Source organism: Lissotriton vulgaris, chromosome 11 (assembly GCF_964263255.1).
Source record: "Lissotriton vulgaris chromosome 11, aLisVul1.2, whole genome shotgun sequence".
In the NCBI taxonomy this organism is placed as follows: domain Eukaryota; kingdom Metazoa; phylum Chordata; class Amphibia; order Caudata; family Salamandridae; genus Lissotriton; species Lissotriton vulgaris.
The window spans coordinates 657,639,479-657,658,032 of record NC_141699.1 but is presented as its reverse complement, the minus strand read 5'-3'; the positions used below and the strand labels follow the sequence as shown (position 1 = coordinate 657,658,032).

Genomic DNA, 18,554 nt, shown 5'->3' with positions numbered 1-18,554 from the left:
GGGCACGGAAAACCATATACTCTGAAAGTGGAATGCGAAATTACTAGCAGGTAATTACAGTACTAATAGGCTTTGGAATCGCTAGGTCTTGACTATAGAATCTTCAGATTACTTCTAGGAGGCCTAGGGGACTCGGGTGCAGAGTGTGCACTCTCACGCGGGATGCGGGACAAAGTCTATGGTAGCTAGATTTCACAGAGTTAGTGTTCTCGGGCGAACCCGACCTGGTAGGAGGAAAACGAAAGTGGATTCTGACCCTTGGATAGTGAGGCTATGCTGGGGCACCGAAATGCCGAAGTTACCTAGCCCAGGGGCTGCAGCTGCATATGTCTCAAAAGACGTCGGGAATCCTCGTAGACGGACCAGGAGCCTGGAAGAAAGATGCTGGCAGGCGACCAGTGAAGAGAGTTCGAAGTGATCCAAGCCTTGATCTTGAAGAGAGATGACACCTGAAAGCAGAGGGGACCAAGTTCGAGACTACTAGCCAGTAGTCAGGTGGCACCAGGAGGGCACCGGATGGTAGTCACCTCGACTAGGTGAGTGGGTGACGCTGTGCTCTGCAGATCTCACGGACCAGGAGGCGTTGTCGGCGACCAGGATAGAGGAGCGAGCTGTCCCACGATTGATGAAGCTGTCGGCATTGCTGGACCCAGGATTGGGCAACAAAGCCTTGGCAAATTCAAGCCCACGCGGTGGACTCAAAATGGCGTCTGGAGTGGACCAGGAGGGTCCGGGGTGCTTCTCTCGTGGAAGGAAGCAAGGGCCAGTCTGGAGCAACCAGACCAGCAGAAGTGATGTCGTCGGGCGTCGTTAAGAAGGCCACAAGCCAGCCGGCTAGTAGCCAAACAACGCGGTGAGCAGGTAAAAGCAGAAGGGCCCCACGCAGATCGTGGAGATGCTGGAGGGCTGACCTTCGGTGCTGGAGCTGCTCAGGATGGGGGCTTCTCGGACCCCAAAGCACTCACCAGTGGAACACTCGGTGGGCTTGTTGCAAAGAAGTCGTGCAGTCTTGGCGATCGTCGGTCCCTCGAGGTCTCGTCGCACTCACGGTTCTCAGCTTGGCTATAGAGGTGAGTAGAGGTCAGAGGTGCCAGGGAAGCCGGGTCTCGTCGAGCTGTGTCGTCGGATTCCGGAGGAAGGACTTGCAGCAGACCGCAGTGTTCTTAGGATGGTGCCTGCGGATGCAGGGTGACTACTCCTTAGCCACAAGGGAGAATCTTGAAGAAGAAATCTTGATGTCCTTTCGCAGAAAGTCGTGTCTTGATTCCAAAGATGATCTAATTTGAACAGGGGGCCCGCTCCTATCTTTATACTAAAAAAGGGGGCTGACCCAGTGACTAGGTCCTGCCTATGGGTGGGACTAGGAGGGGGGTGGTTACACCCCTCTCCCATGCCGGACTTTCCCCAGGCCAGGGGCTGGTGTGCCCCTGGAACTGGTTCTGACCGGCCTATGCGTAGTGAGCACCGGGGTGCCACTCAGCAGTCACCTTCCTGTAAAGCCCTGCCTACCCAGGATACACAAACCCTGTCTGGGACGGTGCTAGCACCGCCCTTGACAGGAAACCCTTTGTCCAGGCTCCCCTCGCTGGAAGGACTCCCAGCTGCAGGGGGTCAGACTCGTATCTGTGGTGGCAGCATCCATTTTGTGGAGCTGAGGCTTCGTTTAACTTTAACCGGGGTTCACAGTTACATACATGTCGTGTCCCTCTAGAAGGGTGGAATGCTAACCCCGTCGCCAGAATTGGCGAGGGGTTAGTATTCCAATTCGTATGACACCTTACTCGACATGTTTTGATAAAGCAATACCAAAGATAGCATTTAACCGCTAGGATTATAATGCACTTAAGAGTATATGGTATGCGTTATCATAGAACAGCTATTAGGACTTGGTTCCGCAAGCTGCAGACAGGCTCAGCTCATGCCAGAGCACCATCTCACACGATTCCACGCACTCTGCCTTTAGGATTGTCAAGGCCTGCCATAGGAGTGACTGATAGGAATCTGTGTGTCCATTTTAGGGTTAGATATAGGTATACTATATCTACAGCAAAGGGTGATTACACGACTTTGCCCCAGCTGTCAGGCAGCCAGTTGTGTCAAATTTAGGAGGCCAGCCAGGGGTGGCATAACACATGCTTCAGCCCCTGGTAGGCCCTGGGTACACCTATGCCCTGAGTTACAGGGCCTGATAAGGTGGCCCAGTACCAATTGGTAAATGCACCTAGGGTACACGTTGTAATTTAGAGAGAGAACAGCCAGGCTGTGGGTCTGATTGGCAGGCCCACAGCCAGAGAAAGTCGTAAACCAGTGAAACAAAAGCAAAAAATCTGGGTGATCATAGGATTGCAGACCCTACTCTCCTACAGACCACACGAAGGAGACAGATGACAGTCTGCTCAATGGATATGTGGAAAGGACCAAATACAGACGAGTGGACAAGTCACGCCAACTCTGGACACCAGTGTACAAACACACTCGAGCAGCCCACTGCCCATAAAATGTTGTAGACACTTCTGAAGAAGCACCAAGCAGGAAGACACATTACACAAGTGTCACTGCCGTTAGTGCACCCAACAAACGAGAAGAAGAAACAAATCACATGAGGCGTGGTAAGCCACTCAGGCACCGGAAAGGGATGGGCCTGTGCACTAAAGACATCCACGACAATGAGAAAACTGGGGAGAGACAGTTAATGTCATGTGAGAGAGACAGTGACCAAATGCTCCACGACCAGACCAAGAAAATAAATGCGTGGCTAGCAAATGACCTATCCACAGCAATGACACAAAAGACACCTCAAAAGCTACACTCACAAAAATGTCTTACAGATGACTCCGACTCCAGGAGCATGTCATCACAGACTACCAGCTCAAGAAATGTATCAGTCAAAACGCTCTCAAAGAAATGTTCTCAGAGGAAATCAGCAAAAGGCTCCTCCAATTCAGAAAACATGTCTGTACGGTCATTCCGGTCAACCGAGTCAAGGTCCTTACAATGCTCATGGCCCCAATCACCAAAATGCACAATAGAATCAGAGAACATTCTCCCCGCCCAGAGCAGCATATCTCACGCCAATGACCCAGAATATTTGATCACCCCACAATACAACACGTCATGTCAGTCACAATTATTTCAAGACATAAAAAAATATATCGGCACCCCTGAAGGGGTCAGCGAGGCTGACTCAACGCGCTTGCAGAAGGAAACCAGATATACGGGACAGCACCCACCGGGTGAGAAAGGACTATCCTGCCACTCAGCAAGGAACGCAAAATAGGTGGATAAGGACGAAACATACACATGCCCGGATGATTAAAGAGTCCACCAGTCCCAAATGCGAATGGAAGTGGGTTAGACAAACAGGGTCAACAAATGAGTCCCAAGACCAAACCGAGCCACCCATGTCAGATAGTGCCTTACTGCCTGGTATGCACGACTCGGAACAAGAGGACATTGCTGCCCCTGACCGGATGTGAGCAAAGGAAGCAAAAACTCATGCAGATGTTCGAAAGAGAACTAGAACACCGTCCACTCTTGAAGGAGATCGAGCGTCAGTCGAACGAGGGCTACCGAGAAAGACAGATTGCCATCATCGGGCTGAGCTATCAACTGTCACTTCACAAAAGGCAACCACGATTGCGTCAGAATCTGTAAATGAGTGGACGACTCGGAAGATTATTGGAAATTGCAACGAATCTGAGAACCAGAGGATCACACACAATGTCTCGCATTTTCGAAGGCGTACTCCCACAGTCAGGGATACTCTTGTCAAAGCGGCCGATAGCTCGAACAATGCAGTGTCTCCAACAGCCTATACCTTGCCAACGCCTGGGGAGCTGACTGAGTCTAAGCCTGGAATGGCAACGTGTCTATGACCCATGCGGACAATCCGCCGACCTGTGCGGCCAGTCAAGGAACTATAAACATGTTTGAAGTTAATTCTATTTTGTTAAGAAAGGGGGAGATGTAGTATCGTGTGCAGCAGTCTAGTGTTTGGGATAGATTCGTGGGAGGAGCAGGAAAGGGAGAAGCAGGGAACCGGAATGGGAAGACAGATAGAGTAGGGACAGGGACAGGAACAGACGTGAGAATAAAGCAGAGAGAATATAAAGCACTTATCACGAGTCTGTCATTATTTGATGTCACGACATGACACTGACCAGTCAGTCAGATATAAACCTAACGCCAAATTTGCCAACTTTTGGAGAAGCACAACAACTAAATGTTGCTGCACTGCACTGTGCCACGTCATAGGGAGAGCAAAAAATAGTGCTATATCTATTAAAATGTTTTTCTTCCCCTGCCGTGCTGGCACACTTTAGGCGGTCATGAGCCAACGCCCACAGCTTATCACCAAAGTGCAAGGGACTATGCATTCTGTCAAGCATAGGTTATATAGAGGTTGGCTGTCCTTCGAGTACAAAAACTATGCTTTGACTTAGTTTAATACTTTTTCGACTTTGTATATATGCTGTTCAATGAAACACACATGCACGGTGGGAAAACTAAGGAGACTTTCAAACTTGCTCTACTGTTACGCCTGCCTTGAGTAGACATACATTTTGGTAAAAATCCCTGTCTACAAATGTTAGGTAATAGGGATTTGCGTCGAACCTCATGGATGGTTGGATGGGAAAGCACATGTACCACCCATGGAACGCTGCCTTGATGCAAAAGAGTACATAGCGGTACTTTACATGTTGTGCCTGGTTTGCATCACTTTTATGATGCAAACCTAGTGCAAAGGATTAGGAAATGTTCCCCTTAGTGTGTGCCAATGTTAACTTTTTTTTAGCTTCACTCACACTTGCCTCCAAGTTATGTTGTCACAGGATCAGCTTCTGACAAGGTAAACCAACCCTTTTACTTTCCAAACTTAATGAAAAGAGTATTATTGAGCTTTATATTAGTAACAACTTATTGGCCTGATGTTTTGTTACTCACAGCTTGAAGTGATACAAGTACTCCCATGAAGTATCTGAGCAGATGCAATGCTTTAATTTCTCATTATTTAACTAACTGATTTCTTTTCTTAGATTTCAGATTGCTATTAACCTCAGTGAAGAACGTTATGCTTTAATCTTTGGATTCAATACGTTCATTGCTTTGGCTCTTCAGACAATCGTGACTGTGATTGTTGTTGACTCCAAAGGTCTTGGGTTGGATATTGTCACTCAGGTACAGTGTGCTCTTTCTCCATTTTTTCATTGGTTTTGCATATATTTAGCTTTCTTCCTTTTTTTAGGTGCCCCAAGATCAGTGCTTAACTTGAGACGGTTGTTGCAGTTGGGGTCCACCAGTACTAATTTTTGGAGACAGGCACTAATGCATTCCCAAAATACTGTGATGCAGAGTAAGATAGAAAAGGGAGGAGGAAGAGAAAAGTGGAAATACAGTGATAAAGAGAGAACACAGAGACGAAAGAGAAGCAGGGAGATTATGGTGATGGATTAAAGAGGTATGAAGTGGAATCAAGACTGTGCAGCATCAGTATTTGGCCCTCCATCATTTGATAGTGCCACAAGAGCTTCAGAGCAATATTTTGGGCCCCTGCACTTATTCTAATGTGAATTAAGCACTTCCCAAGATTATATTATTTACCACGAAGTTAAGAAGCTTTGTTTTTTTGTGCAAGGAACCCCCATCCAAAGACCCTAGAAAAATGACATGTAATGTGGTTGGTCTCTATCACATTGAAACTGTAACTTAAGGCTGTATAAATACACATCAGCTGCCCCTTTTAACATGTGCCCCTAGTGGCAGGTGGTGGGGACCAGTACCAATTTTTGGGAACCAGATTGTATCTTTCAGCTTGCGATTTTGACCCGGAGCAAAAGACAGAGAGGTAGAAAAAGGCAAAAGAAGGGGAAAGAAAAAATAGAAAACTGTGACAATGGGAGGAGACATACATTAAAAAGAATTTACAAGAGTGACTCATAGGGACTGAAGGGTAGGATGTGGAAAGAAATAATCGTGAGGTAGAATCAAGACTGCCCAGCCTTGGTGCTTGGCAACCTTTGGTTTTGGCAACATTGGCGTTGGGCTCCTAATAAAAACATGGGACCACTGCACTTTTATCACAGTTTTTTTTTCCACAAAAGATTTTTTTTTGAGTTTTTGCCTAAATATGTCTAAGAGGACCAAACCCAGATTCATTAGATTGCTGAATAAATGGCGCAGCATTATCCCCATTGGGAATACAAAGGAGTAAAAGAAACAATAACAAAAGAACACAACAGTGAAACATAAACATATGTACAATGTCTTTCGGATGCCTCTCCGCCCACCCAACCATGTCCCATAGCCCAACACATGTGTACATTAGGGACATGAGGGTCTGCATATGTGTTCTGTCCGTATTATCGAATTCGATTGTCCAGTTGCATGTTTGCAGTTTGTACAGGCTCTAGGATCAAGCCCCAGTATTCAGCCCATTGCAGCCAGATTTTGTGATGCTTTTGCGGACACCCCTTCACCTAAAACACAGCAACTTTGAGGCCCATACAGAAGCCCATGCCTTTGTTTCAGATGCCTTACCTTTTTCCATTTACCTGCAATGTCCCATTTAGCTAGGGTAAGATCAAGGAATAGCAAGTGTCGTTTGTATCAATTACCGCCAATCTCTTCAGTGCTATGTAATAGGAGTAGGTTCGGGGTCTGAGGAACAACCCACACAATAATCTCGGCCAGGCACCCCACCAAAACCAGGCCATGGCCCTGCATTCCCAAACTGCATGTAGGAAGATGCCATCCTCGGATTAGCACCACAGGCATCTGGAGGAGCTTTTATGACCCTTACGCTACAGCCGGTGTCTAGAGAAGTAGGCTCAATGGACATATTTAAACTGGATTATTGGCAAGCGCGGGGATATTGCTGCCCCGCAAGGGGACTCCAGAGCTTCCACCCAGTCATCTTCATCTAGGTCACCTATGTCTCTGCCACGCCACCAAGAGGGCTTTTAATGTAGGGGTGCTGTTCATGACCAGGGATTGGTAAATCTTTAATAGTTTATGACTGCCATATTCGCCCATGAAATCTTTCCTTTCTAGTGGGTTGAGGTCTGACAGGGCCGAGAGAGTACGTATATAGGGGAAGCACATGGTGCAACTGTAGTAAATATTTATAGAATTGACTGTAGGGAATTGAGAATTCAGATTGGAGTTCTTGAAATGATTTAAGTCCAAGGTCTTGCATCACACCCCCCTGAGTGGATATGCCAATCTGATCCCAACCCTGAAAGCCTTGTAGCCCTTCCACCTAGGGATTGAGCATTTTCCGCCACAGCGGAGTCTCCGGCATGAGGCTCTCCCACCACCCCATCCTACAACGGGACTACCTGCACACCAGGTCCACCACCCTCCTAGCTTGGGGAAGGGAAGCCACATCTGCTCTGCTATAAAGGTACTTGAACATAGATGAATCCCTTATCCCTCCACCGCACATGCTGGGTCGTCTCTGGGGCAATACCACCATCCATTGATTACCTGTAGATGTGCGGCCCCATGAGAGGATTGGAAATCTGTGGCTGTGATGCCCCCACAATAAGTGGATTGGAAGCCAGTGCATAGGGCCACCCAAGAGGTACCTCCCACTCGTAAAAACTGAATCAATACTGTATTGATCTGTCAAAACCAGGTAAGGGGAACTGGAAAGGGGAAGTTCTGCAATTGGTACAAAATATGAGGCAGGTCATTTAAAAAATGGCATAGCAGCCATAAAGGGATAGAGGTAAATGAGACCAAGTTTTTACCTCCGTCTTTACTCACTACATCAGTGGTGCCAAATTACAATCCCATGAAATTGTTAGACTGCGCACCAGGAACACACCCAGATATTGGTAGACGTCAGCTTCTATGGACAAACCCACCTGGCAATCCCCTCAACGGCAAGAGTACTGACTTATTGACATTCATGTACAGCCCTGATGTCTTCTCAGTTACCTGCATTATACTTAGGATCCGGGGACCGGAGGTCGCTGGATCTGTGATGAAGAATAAGACGTCATCAGCATATGGCACTATGTGGTCTGACACTTCCCTGGATCATTTAAATGCCCAGACCTGGTGTGCATTCTCACCCATAAAAGAGGGAACAAGGGTCATCCCTACTTGGTTCAGCAAAGGATGGGGAATGGGGCGAGGTCATGCCAGCAACACAAACCAAGGATGTCAGGTCAGTATAGAATAGTCGGACATTTGAGAGGAATCTAGGACCCATGTTGAGTCACTGGAGAAGCGCAAATAGGTAAGTTGAGCTGACAGAGTTGAAAGCGTTATCAATATCCGAAAGTAGTAGAGCCGCAGGGCGTACCAGTCGGTCCACCAGATCTATAGCGGTAGCATGGTGGGGCATTAGGCCTGCCTGGTCTGGGTGGACCAGATCTGACATAGAGACATTAGCCTGTTGGCCAAAGCCTTGGCTAACAGCTTGGCCTCTATATTTAAGAGGGAGACGGAGTGATATGAGGACTGAGTCTCTGGGGTAAGACCCAGCTTGAGGAATCTCTGCGTATTGCCAATCTGTTGGCATACGCATTTCCCTGGGTGCTGTCTGAATCACACCTAAATTGTGAGCTACCAGTAAAGGAATACATGTAGTGATGAATTTGCTAGGGAACCCATTTGGGCCAGTGGCCCTCCCATGGTGTAACCTCGCCAAGGCACCAGACAATTCCTTAACCATTAAGGGCTCATCAAGCAATGTTTTGGCTGCCGACGAGAGGGCCCTTGGAGAAAGGGCATCTAGGAATTCTGCAAATTGTGTAGCCATTAGGACCTCCCTATCTGCACATAAGGTCTAATAGTAGCCACCAAAACTGTTGACCACTGCAGTCAGATTGGTAAGCAGTGTTCCCTTTTTGTCCCGGATGACGGCACTTGAACTGTATTCACAGTGTTTTGGCACAATCTATGTATCATTCCCACAGACTTTCCCCCCCATTGATATATCCTGCCCTGGTAGGCCAGCTAGGCATTTTGGCCTCTTCCACGAGCACAGTTTGATACTGCTGTTGGGCTAGGCCCAGCTACCGATGCTCCACACCGCTCACGGCCTTGCAGCCACGTATCTCTAGGTCAACCATCTGGACCTCAATCTGGGATAATTGTATCAACGGCTGTCTGCACTTTGGTGTGCAAAAACTAATGTCAAAGCTGGGTATGGTCAGCTTCATTGCTTCCCATAGAATGATTTTGGAGGAGATGGATTCTGTATTAAGGGAAAAATATTCAGTCACAGCGCAGTGAATGTGTGTTATGAATACCGGACTTTTCAGGTGCCACAGAGCTAGTCGCCTTTGAAAAAGGGGTCGGTAAGGGCCAACCGAGAGCCACAGTGCAATTGGAGAGTGGGCCGAGAGTCCTTTAGGCAAAATTTCTATATCAAAGACTCTATGTGTATGACCCACTGGTAAGAATTGGCTGTCAAGTCGAGAAAATGAGCCATGCACTATGGAGTAAAAGGTAAAGCTCTCTTCAGTGGTATGAAAGGATATCCAGGCATCTTCCCACCCCAATATCTCCACTACTGATCACAAGGGAGTCACCCGTGTGTCACATACCCACCCTGCCTCTTTGCATCTGTCCCTTTCCAGAGATATATGCAAAAAGAACAATTGATGTACGTAATGCAGAACAATATCATACATTCACCCCAGTACAGAGATCTGGGCCTAAATTCATAGTTTTTTTGCTCCCCATGCCATTCCAGTTTGAACCCAGCCATATGCAAATCAGTCTTGACCCTATGCCCAATGGGAACAGTCCAGCCCGAGCTGCCAGGCCGGGTCCTCCTTGGACTGGAAACAAGCATCCTAGGACTGGTTTGAGGGGTTTCACCCCTCATCAGCCAGGATAGCTTGACTCCAGTGACATGGAGAGCACGGGACCCAGTTCTGGGCATACCTGTCCCACTTGGGGTGACAAAAAGAACAATGTCATACATTCACCCCAGTACAGAGATCTCCAGTGGCATGCTTCCTCTCCCTAAATACACCAAAACTGGTCCTATGATGTTTGTTTCCAGTCCAGGGAGGACCTGGCTTGGCAGTTCAGGCTGGACTGTTCCCATGCTGCACAGGGTCAAGACTGATTTGCATATGGCCAGGTCTAAACTAAGGTGGCATGGTGAGCAAAAGAATGATGGAATTAACCCAGATCTCTTGACTGGGGCTAAATGTTTTGATTTGTTCTGCATTCCATCCACCAATTGTGTGTCTTTTCCTTTCTAGTGACATAACATCATTCCAGTCACCTACAATGATGGCCAGACCCAGAGGCAAGGATCCCCATATTCCTATGATCCAGTCTACATAGGTTTGGCTGAGTGGCAGGTGGCATAAACAATGGATACCCCATACACCATCCCAGACACAAAGTCATATCTCCCCTGCCCATCTACCCATGTCTGGTGAGCCTGAAAGGGAACCCTGTGGTGTATGATAATGGCCACACCCCACAAACCCCTGAAAAAGCCAGCATGAACGGTCTGTGTAAACTCATATTGAGCCAAACATGGGACCTTTGACCAGAGGAGGTGTGTCTCCTGTAAAAGGAGAATGTTGGCCTGTAGTTGCCTAGCCTGATGAAGTACAGTGCCTCACTTAACTTTATCTAGGACTCCACGGACATTCCATGTAACAATATGGAGCCTCCCCACAGGAGAGGCGATATTTGAGTCAGCCATCTGGGCACAGGCTTTCGTGAACTGTGGTGGTTGTGTGTGGGTTAATTGTGAAGGAAGCACTAGATCTGCACATAAAAGAACTTACTACAACTATAGAACCAGTTCCATTTACCCACCCCTCACCCTAATACCTCAGTAACATTGAAGTATCTGTTGCGGAAGGAGCCCAGCCACAGCACCAATGGGAACCAGTAGCCAGGCCTGTTCAATGAATCACCATAAACCCTTTCAACTAGTAGTCTCTCTGGTGGGCCTTGGAAACAGATGAACCACGGATGCACCCAGTAACAGTATACCTTCATCCTTTATATTGCTACACATTAACTGTGTGTCCCCTCTCCTCAGAGGAAAGGCCACGGGGGATCAGCAGGCTGGGCATCCGGCACATATATCTTGTGTGTGGCCTTGAAGGCCTGTGTGCGGGGCCTTTAGTGTCACAAAGAGCGGAACCTGTAGCGGCACTTCATTTTTTTGTTTAGACTGATTTTGGGCGTCTCTTGATGGAGGATGAGTCAGAGTCAAGACACGTCCAGGTATGAGGTTTGACGGTAACTGTTACGTCTGCCCATGCGAAGATCTCCTCAGGGTTTTCAAAGAATATGGTAGGAGAGTTGTATAACACATGCAGCCTGACGGGCAACAGGAGCATGTACTGAATTTTGAGATCTCAGAAGCGGTTCTTCACTGCTGTAAAGGATTTGCGCTTTTGCTGGACCATTTTGGTACAATCAGGAAATATCATGATGCTGTGTGATTCATAGAGTAACCTTTCCTGTATTCTTGCTTGCTTAAGGATAGTGTCCATGTATTGAAAGTTGAGGATTTTGGTGATGATTGGCCATGGCCATGGCCTGGCGCCAGGAGAGGGTTTCTTCAAAGAGCTCTGTGGGTCCATTTAATGGTGGAACAGGAGGAAAGGTTATCCGAGGGTATCCCCTGGGTGATCCAGCATGTAAGGAACTTGCCCATATCTGCTCCCTTGCACCCTTCTCGAAAGCCCACGAAGCAGAGATTGTTACGATGGGCCTTCTGCATCCTCCAGCCGTGCAGCCAAGCCTTTGGTCATTGTCATAAGGGTATCAGCTTTTTGATACAGTGTATGAGCTATATCTTCTAGGTTAGTACTGCGAGTCTCACCCGCAGCAATGCGCTTTACCACTTTCCGTAGGTCTTGGCACAGTAACATTACATCGGAGCCAAGTGCTCCAATCTTTGCTTCTAACATATCCCTAAACTGAGTGATTGCAGCCAGCAATATTGAGTTGTTCGGGATAGCACTTTGGACCCCCCACCATTGACACCTGACGTGCCAGCCTCTATGAATCTGCCCACTGTGCTCTAGACGCGGGGCCGGCGGGTTAATCCTTGGTCATGGTTCATTTTCAGGCTCTGTGCAGGAGGGATCCCAACAACAATGTATGGGAGCAATAAGGTGTTCCTGTGGCCCCCAGGGTCTATGCTGCTTAATTCATGAAGGATATGGTCACCGTACCAGCACATGGAGGGCAGGCCAATTGACAGTAATGGGACAAGCAATGGTTGTCTGCAAATGATGGTGAGGACTAGGGTGGCCCTCCCAACCACATGCCGCACGAGGGCCTGGCCTGGCCGCCTCCACAATCTGGAGTATGCCGCACCCTTTCCCTAGTGGGATACTCACCTGTCAATGTTCATTGTAGGATCCAGGGCGTGGTTGTCTGATATCCCCTGCAGGCCCCTAGCATCGCTCCGATCTAGTAGGCCGGTCAAGGCCAGGTAAATCCCCTTGATTCTGGCTACAGAAAAAACAGGGCCTCAGCGTTCACCCTCACCGCCCTTCAATGTGGCTGCCGCCACCTCCCCCGGCCATTCAGCAGGCTGCCTCCCCGGTACAACAAGTGGCCACTGTAGTCATCAGGTGCAGCCCGGGGGATTGCCCGGCCACAGCAGACCCACACCCTATCACGGAGGCAAGCCATCTCTTGCAGCCAGGGTGCACTGCCCCACATTCTGGATGGGCTGCTCCGCTATCCCCAGGGTGAAGTTATGGATGGCACAGCCGGCAACTCCACTAGGGCCGCATGGCACAGTGAAGCTTGTCTTGCTGTTCTCTGTCCCGTCCTGTCAGCCACAGGCCACTGCCCCAGAGACCATCACCCCCAGTCTGCAGAGAGGAGATGGGGGCATGTTGGTTATGGAAGTAGGCAGGATCGGGGAGGATTATAAACGAAGTTGTCGGAGCTTGCCTAAAGCCATCCGCCATGTTGGACCACTAGGCCCAACCCCACTTTTTCACATTTTAAGCACTGTCAACTAATACTCCAACACTTTCTATGTCAAGACAGTTGTTTAAAGCCAAGGAGAAATCTTCAAAAATTGAACACTTAACCCCAATTGAGTCATTCCCTTGACCGATGCCCACACTCTGATTAGTTCCACTATCTCCCTTACGTATTACACTGTGCACAAAATAAATATTCATTAAAAGGCGCCACTACTTGTCTAGCACACAAAAAAATAGGTAGCTATTTTGAAATGTCTTATAGCAACCTTGCTGTTTTGAGGGCAGCTTAATACATGCATTCCCATATAAATATAGTGGGCTATGGAAGCCTCTTGTACACCGTTAGGGCAGGCAAGCTAGCACAGCAGTCATGATATTTATAAATATACAGGCTCAATCTATTTCCTTGATAATTGTAAGCATACCTGTACCTGCACCCCTCAATCCTACTTGCCTTCTCCAACCACTGTAGAACATATTATTCAAAAAAGATGACTCTCCTATCTCATAAAATACATTTGTGAACAACATGCAATTGTAAATGTATATGAAAGTGTGCGTTTACCGTTGTGAATCAGGCCCTAAGTTACTTGTTCTACAGCGTTGTACATAATCAGTCTAAGACCTCTCAGCATGTCAAGACACAACGAGTGGATAAAAGTTGAAAATTCATAAAACAATTTTTTGAGGCCCTTTCAGATGGCCGAAGGGCATGGAGGGGCTACTGGACCCAACTGTATTCCTGATGTCCTGTGGCCAGACCTACTATGGATCCTTAGCAACAGTGCTAAGTGCCCCCTCTTCACATGACTCTCAGTAGTACCGGTGGACGAGCAGTCAAAGGCTCTCTTGGGAGGGAAGTGAAGATACAGGTAAGTGAACACGACTCATAACAAGTGCACACAGTACGAACACGAAATCAATTGCCAGTCCAATACTTACTTTTTTAAGAAAGAAAAAGGTAGTGTGATTCAAACACTACACATTCAAAGGAATAATGACATTCACAAGAAATAACACAGACCCCTTGCAGTCACTGCTCTAGTAGTTGGCAGGCACGTCCCTGACCCACCCTCTCACTTATAACATAGTTGGGGTTTATTCCCCATTCACTAGTGGCCACATCCAGGGAGTGCTTATTATTAGGCCGCACTCAAGAGTTCACCTTTGACTCTTAGGAATTATTCAAAAGTGTATATGGTGCCACAGCACCTTCTGCAGCAAATCCCCAGGGCACACAGGCCCAGGTCAAGTCTTACTTGGTCCTGCAGCACTGAAGCGCTCAGAGAAACAGCGGTTTCACCGAGCGAGGGCACACATGAGGTGAGATCCTGCTCAGAGAAGTCAGGCTGCTCAGGGCACACAGAACAGCAGCCAGCAGGAACAGGCTCACTGTCCTGAGTGGTGCAACCAGTTTTCCCCAGCAATCAGAGCAGCTTCTACCTCACAAAGATGAGATATGTCAATTTATCTCTAGCGGGTGGCTTTCAATCCTTAGGCTCCTGACTGGAATCCAGCGAGGAGACAACGTCCACCTCAGCTCCCTCTTGGCAGTCAGTTAAAGCTGATCTTGTTTGGCAGGCTCATCCCACTGGCCGGAGCATCATTCTAATCCCAGCGACAGTCCAAAATTCTTGGCAAGTTAGTGTCAGCAGTCCCTCCTTCCCACGGTAAATCCGGACATAACATAGACTCCGCCAGTACAATTGCCCACACCAAGGTAGTCCCACCTGGCACACAAGCTGTCCATGAGTCCTGGCAATCTGGGCACACAAGTATTTCCACAGTAGCCTTCTCTGACCTACAGGGTAAACTCTAGGGGGTGGGGGGACCTCATGGAGTTCTACTCAGCAGAATTCCCCGAGTTATGAGGCTTTTGGAGTCTGAATGAAAATCAACAATCTTTTTCTTACAAAACAAATGTATAAATGTAACTGTTGCATTGACACTTTAAAAGAGGTTTTCAGCACTTGAGTTTCATAGAAAGACGCAAAACATAGACAATGTGTAACAAATCATACACTCTGCGCAGTAAAATACAAGTTGAACTTTCTAAGGAGCACGTTTATGTAAAGTTTTCATCACAAACTTTCCACAAATCTTTTTTATTTTGACCTCCTTCCTCATACACACTTCAGTTTTCAACTTAGAGGTACAAGACAGGAGCTTAACATCTCCTCCTCACCCAGATACTGTCACATGTTGAGGATCTGCGGTGGTCCTCCATTGAGCTGGAAGAAAAGCGAGCCCAGGCAGAACATCAGCAGGGTCCCCAAGCCCCATGCAAGAAGCCACAATCCTGGAGGGAGAACTGCAGGCATACTTCTGAGAACCAGCTCTTCTTGGCTGTCCTGTGCTGCTGGTTGTCCTGGTGGAGGTGGTTGACGGACGGGCCCTCTGGAGCGAACACATGGAAAAACACCTGCTATGCCTTCCCAACCGAAGAGTTGGTCAGACAGTAGAGAATACAGAATACAAACAGGCATTTATTACCAATACTCTGCAGAGGAATCCGTCATGACCTGCACCCTAAGATAACCGGAGAGGGGCGGACTTCCCAACAGGTTACAGTAAGTAAAAAGGGCTTCCTAGCCATCACCAACCCCACCCACCGAGGAAAAGTACTGGCTTGAGCCGGACATGATCAATGGAGCACAGAGAGATGAGTTAACAGGGAGACAAGGCCACAGTGCTGGATACTCTGCATCTCCTAAGGTGGGGGCAGAAACTACACATTCAGCTAGTCATGTGATGGCAGAATACCTTATTCATTAGCAAATTAAGGAAACAGCCTTGGACAGCAGAAGAAATAATAACAAAACAGTGTTCTGCTGAGGCAAGCAACTTGAGCACTGAGGCCTAACCCAGGCACAGTCTAATACGGAATGCGAAATACAAAATGGATGCACACTGACTAACTAAAGCTTACATGCTGCGAGGATAACTCAGTGGCTTGCATAACGTGAATACAAATGCATGTATTTTAGCCAGACACTGCTAACCTAAAACAGCACGGCAGAGGCATCATAGGAAAGGAGATTTAAAATCTAACATGGTGTGGGGCATGGTCCTTGTGATTGCTGCTGGCTCCACCACTTTGACTGTTCAATTTGATTTTCAATATATCTCATCCTGGCACAGACCGGCGGGGAGAGGGCAGCCATCCGCCTGAGAAAGCACACAGCCCCGTCCTTTTTATTGGAAAAGATGGGATTGCTAGTTCCTAGGAGACTTTCTTGCCCATTGACAGCTTGCGGGGTCTTTAGGCTCATCCCTGCAGCCTTTCATACACAGACTGGAAAAAAGAGCAAGTACCCGCTTTGTGTGCACTGCATTCACAAGGCTGAATAATTCTGCCCTGCAGCCGCACTAGCAGCATAAACAACTTCAGTGGAACTGGGTCTCTCAGCCAACTTACTGCATTTCTCTAAGGACATTTGCATATGAGATATACTTTTACGAGGTACCTACGAAACTACACTGCATGACTGGACTCCTTAATGGGTCTGTCTGAACTAGAATTGATCAAACCACAATATTATATTTTACAAAACTGCTGAATCTAGTTATGTTTTAGGTATATTATCCACGCTCATTTCAGCAGGTATACTGTACTTTGATATCACAATATTGGCACTTGTTACCGTGGCCAATTTTACAAACGTGCCTGCCTATTTTTAAATAAATAACATTTTGTATCTGTGTGTGGCTTGGCACAAAACTAAAGTCATCCTACTCGTATGTGGTACACATACCACAAGCACAAGGTAACTTTGGTAAGGAGGTGCTGAGAGTGAGGGAGCACACACCTGTGTTCAGAGGCTACCTCCTCCGCTGTGACTGTGGGCAACTCCCTGGCTGCCCTCCCCTCTCTGCCCATTTAGTGTCACTGCAACCCCCTCTACGCTTCCTAAACACAAAGCAAGGGCTTTGCGCAGTGGTAGTCCAGTCACACAACTTCAGTAGTCATTTCGGCATGTCAGCACAGACCACTGTGCATACAAAATAGAGGCTATCATGTCTTCAAGTCCAGTGCTGATTAATTCTGCCAGCGGAGTGGCGTAGTTTATTAGCAATTCCTCTTTACAAGAGTAGCACATAATTACTAAATTCCTCCAATGTCGCCAGTGGAATTAAAAATTCGGCACAGCCCTAGTCACTTCTATGAGGCACACCTCTTATTGCTTGGCTCAGTCTACGGCGGCCCTCTCCTAGCATATGAGGCTCACCAAAAACAATCTTGCACTCATGGAAGGGATTCCCACTGGTCCTAACTCCCTCCATGGTGTTCCTCTTCCTCACATTGGTCGTGGCAAGCAGGCAGGTGCTGATGCTGTAGGGCACATGATTTTTGTTGTCCCTGGGTGATGTCCCCACACCTCGCAAGGAGACTAGCAGGCCTTGGCCTCCAGTTCTATACGCAGGTAGACGTCTTGCAGAGCTTCCCTTCCTCACACAGCCCCTCTGGATGCTTGCAGATGACAAACTTTAAGTTCTCAACCTCCCCTTCTTATAGTCATTTTCCAGATACTAAATGAGATTTAGGGTCTGAGTCTTGAAAGTTTTATGTTGGGGTTCTGCTTCTTTTGAAGTGTACATTTCTCTTTTTCTTCTTTCATCCTGAAAGGATGTCTGTCTCAGCAGACAAGACTCTGAAGCTGAATGACACACAGCATAATTCATGGGAATGAACACAATTCACAACTGGATGTCAGCCACAGTGATATGTGCATCAAAAGGTTAATTCCAAGCTCCCACCCCTATTTTTTATAATTCACTCATCAGCCCCATCCACTTCCTGAGATGTGTCCAGCCGTCTTACTTTTGATCTATCACTAAATCAAAAAGTAGCCTTTTGAAGTGGAAGGGGGAAGCCTCTTCCTCCTTTCCCGTCAGTGTGTGTCCCACCCAGCTCACAGAAATGCAGCAATTCATGAATTTGTCTGAGAGGACTCCTTTACTCCTCATGTCTTCACCAGGCAGGCCTCTGCTTCCCAAACTGGAACCCAGGACCCTCCATGATGTAATATGCCAATGCAGGCACACTTACTCAGTGTACATTCACTGCACACTTACTGTCCAGTACAGTTAAATCCATGCATTGTACCACTATAGTAACACATGTATTAATCACACATTCAGTCTGAGTGCACTGTTCAGTACTTTAGCCTTTCTGTATTGTAGCAAAGTGTGCTGTGTGCAAAGACACACTCTGCCAGCACACACACTCACCATGTGTGCACTGCACAACAATTCACTGTTCAGATATTGCACTTAACGATAGCACACATACATCCATCACATGCTTACACAGCACTGCACGTCTTTCAAATCATGTATACTCCTTGTTGGCATACATATATGCACATGCAGTAACCCCATGTGTACTACACAGTACTGCTATATCCCATTCCTGTACGCTTCCCAGGCGCGCATACATCTAGCACAGAGACACTACTCCTGCTTTGTGCAGTTCTCTTAAAGGAGCTTACATTACCTAAAAGTACAAGTACTGTCAAAGCCAAGTATCTTGATCTTTTGCAGAAGCTTTGTGAAGTTCAAAATGTGTAGAATTCAGCAGTGCTTTTGTTGTATATATATTAATGC

At 47.4% G+C, this 18,554-nt stretch overlaps 1 protein-coding gene across 2 annotated transcripts in view; it reads left to right on the top strand.

Annotated features, from left to right (window-relative positions):
• The window catches only part of LOC147683296 (thiamine transporter 2-like), a 592,344-nt gene that overhangs the window by 509,381 nt on the left and 64,409 nt on the right, over nt 1-18,554 (top strand). The window contains exon 5 of one of the 2 annotated variants that reach the window (XM_086943750.1): nt 5,037-5,178. The exons of the other annotated variant lie outside the window; for it this stretch is intronic. Coding sequence (XP_086799876.1) covers nt 5,037-5,178 — 142 coding nt within the window. The remainder of the gene's footprint in view (nt 1-5,036; nt 5,179-18,554) is intronic. 2 annotated transcript variants of the gene reach the window in all.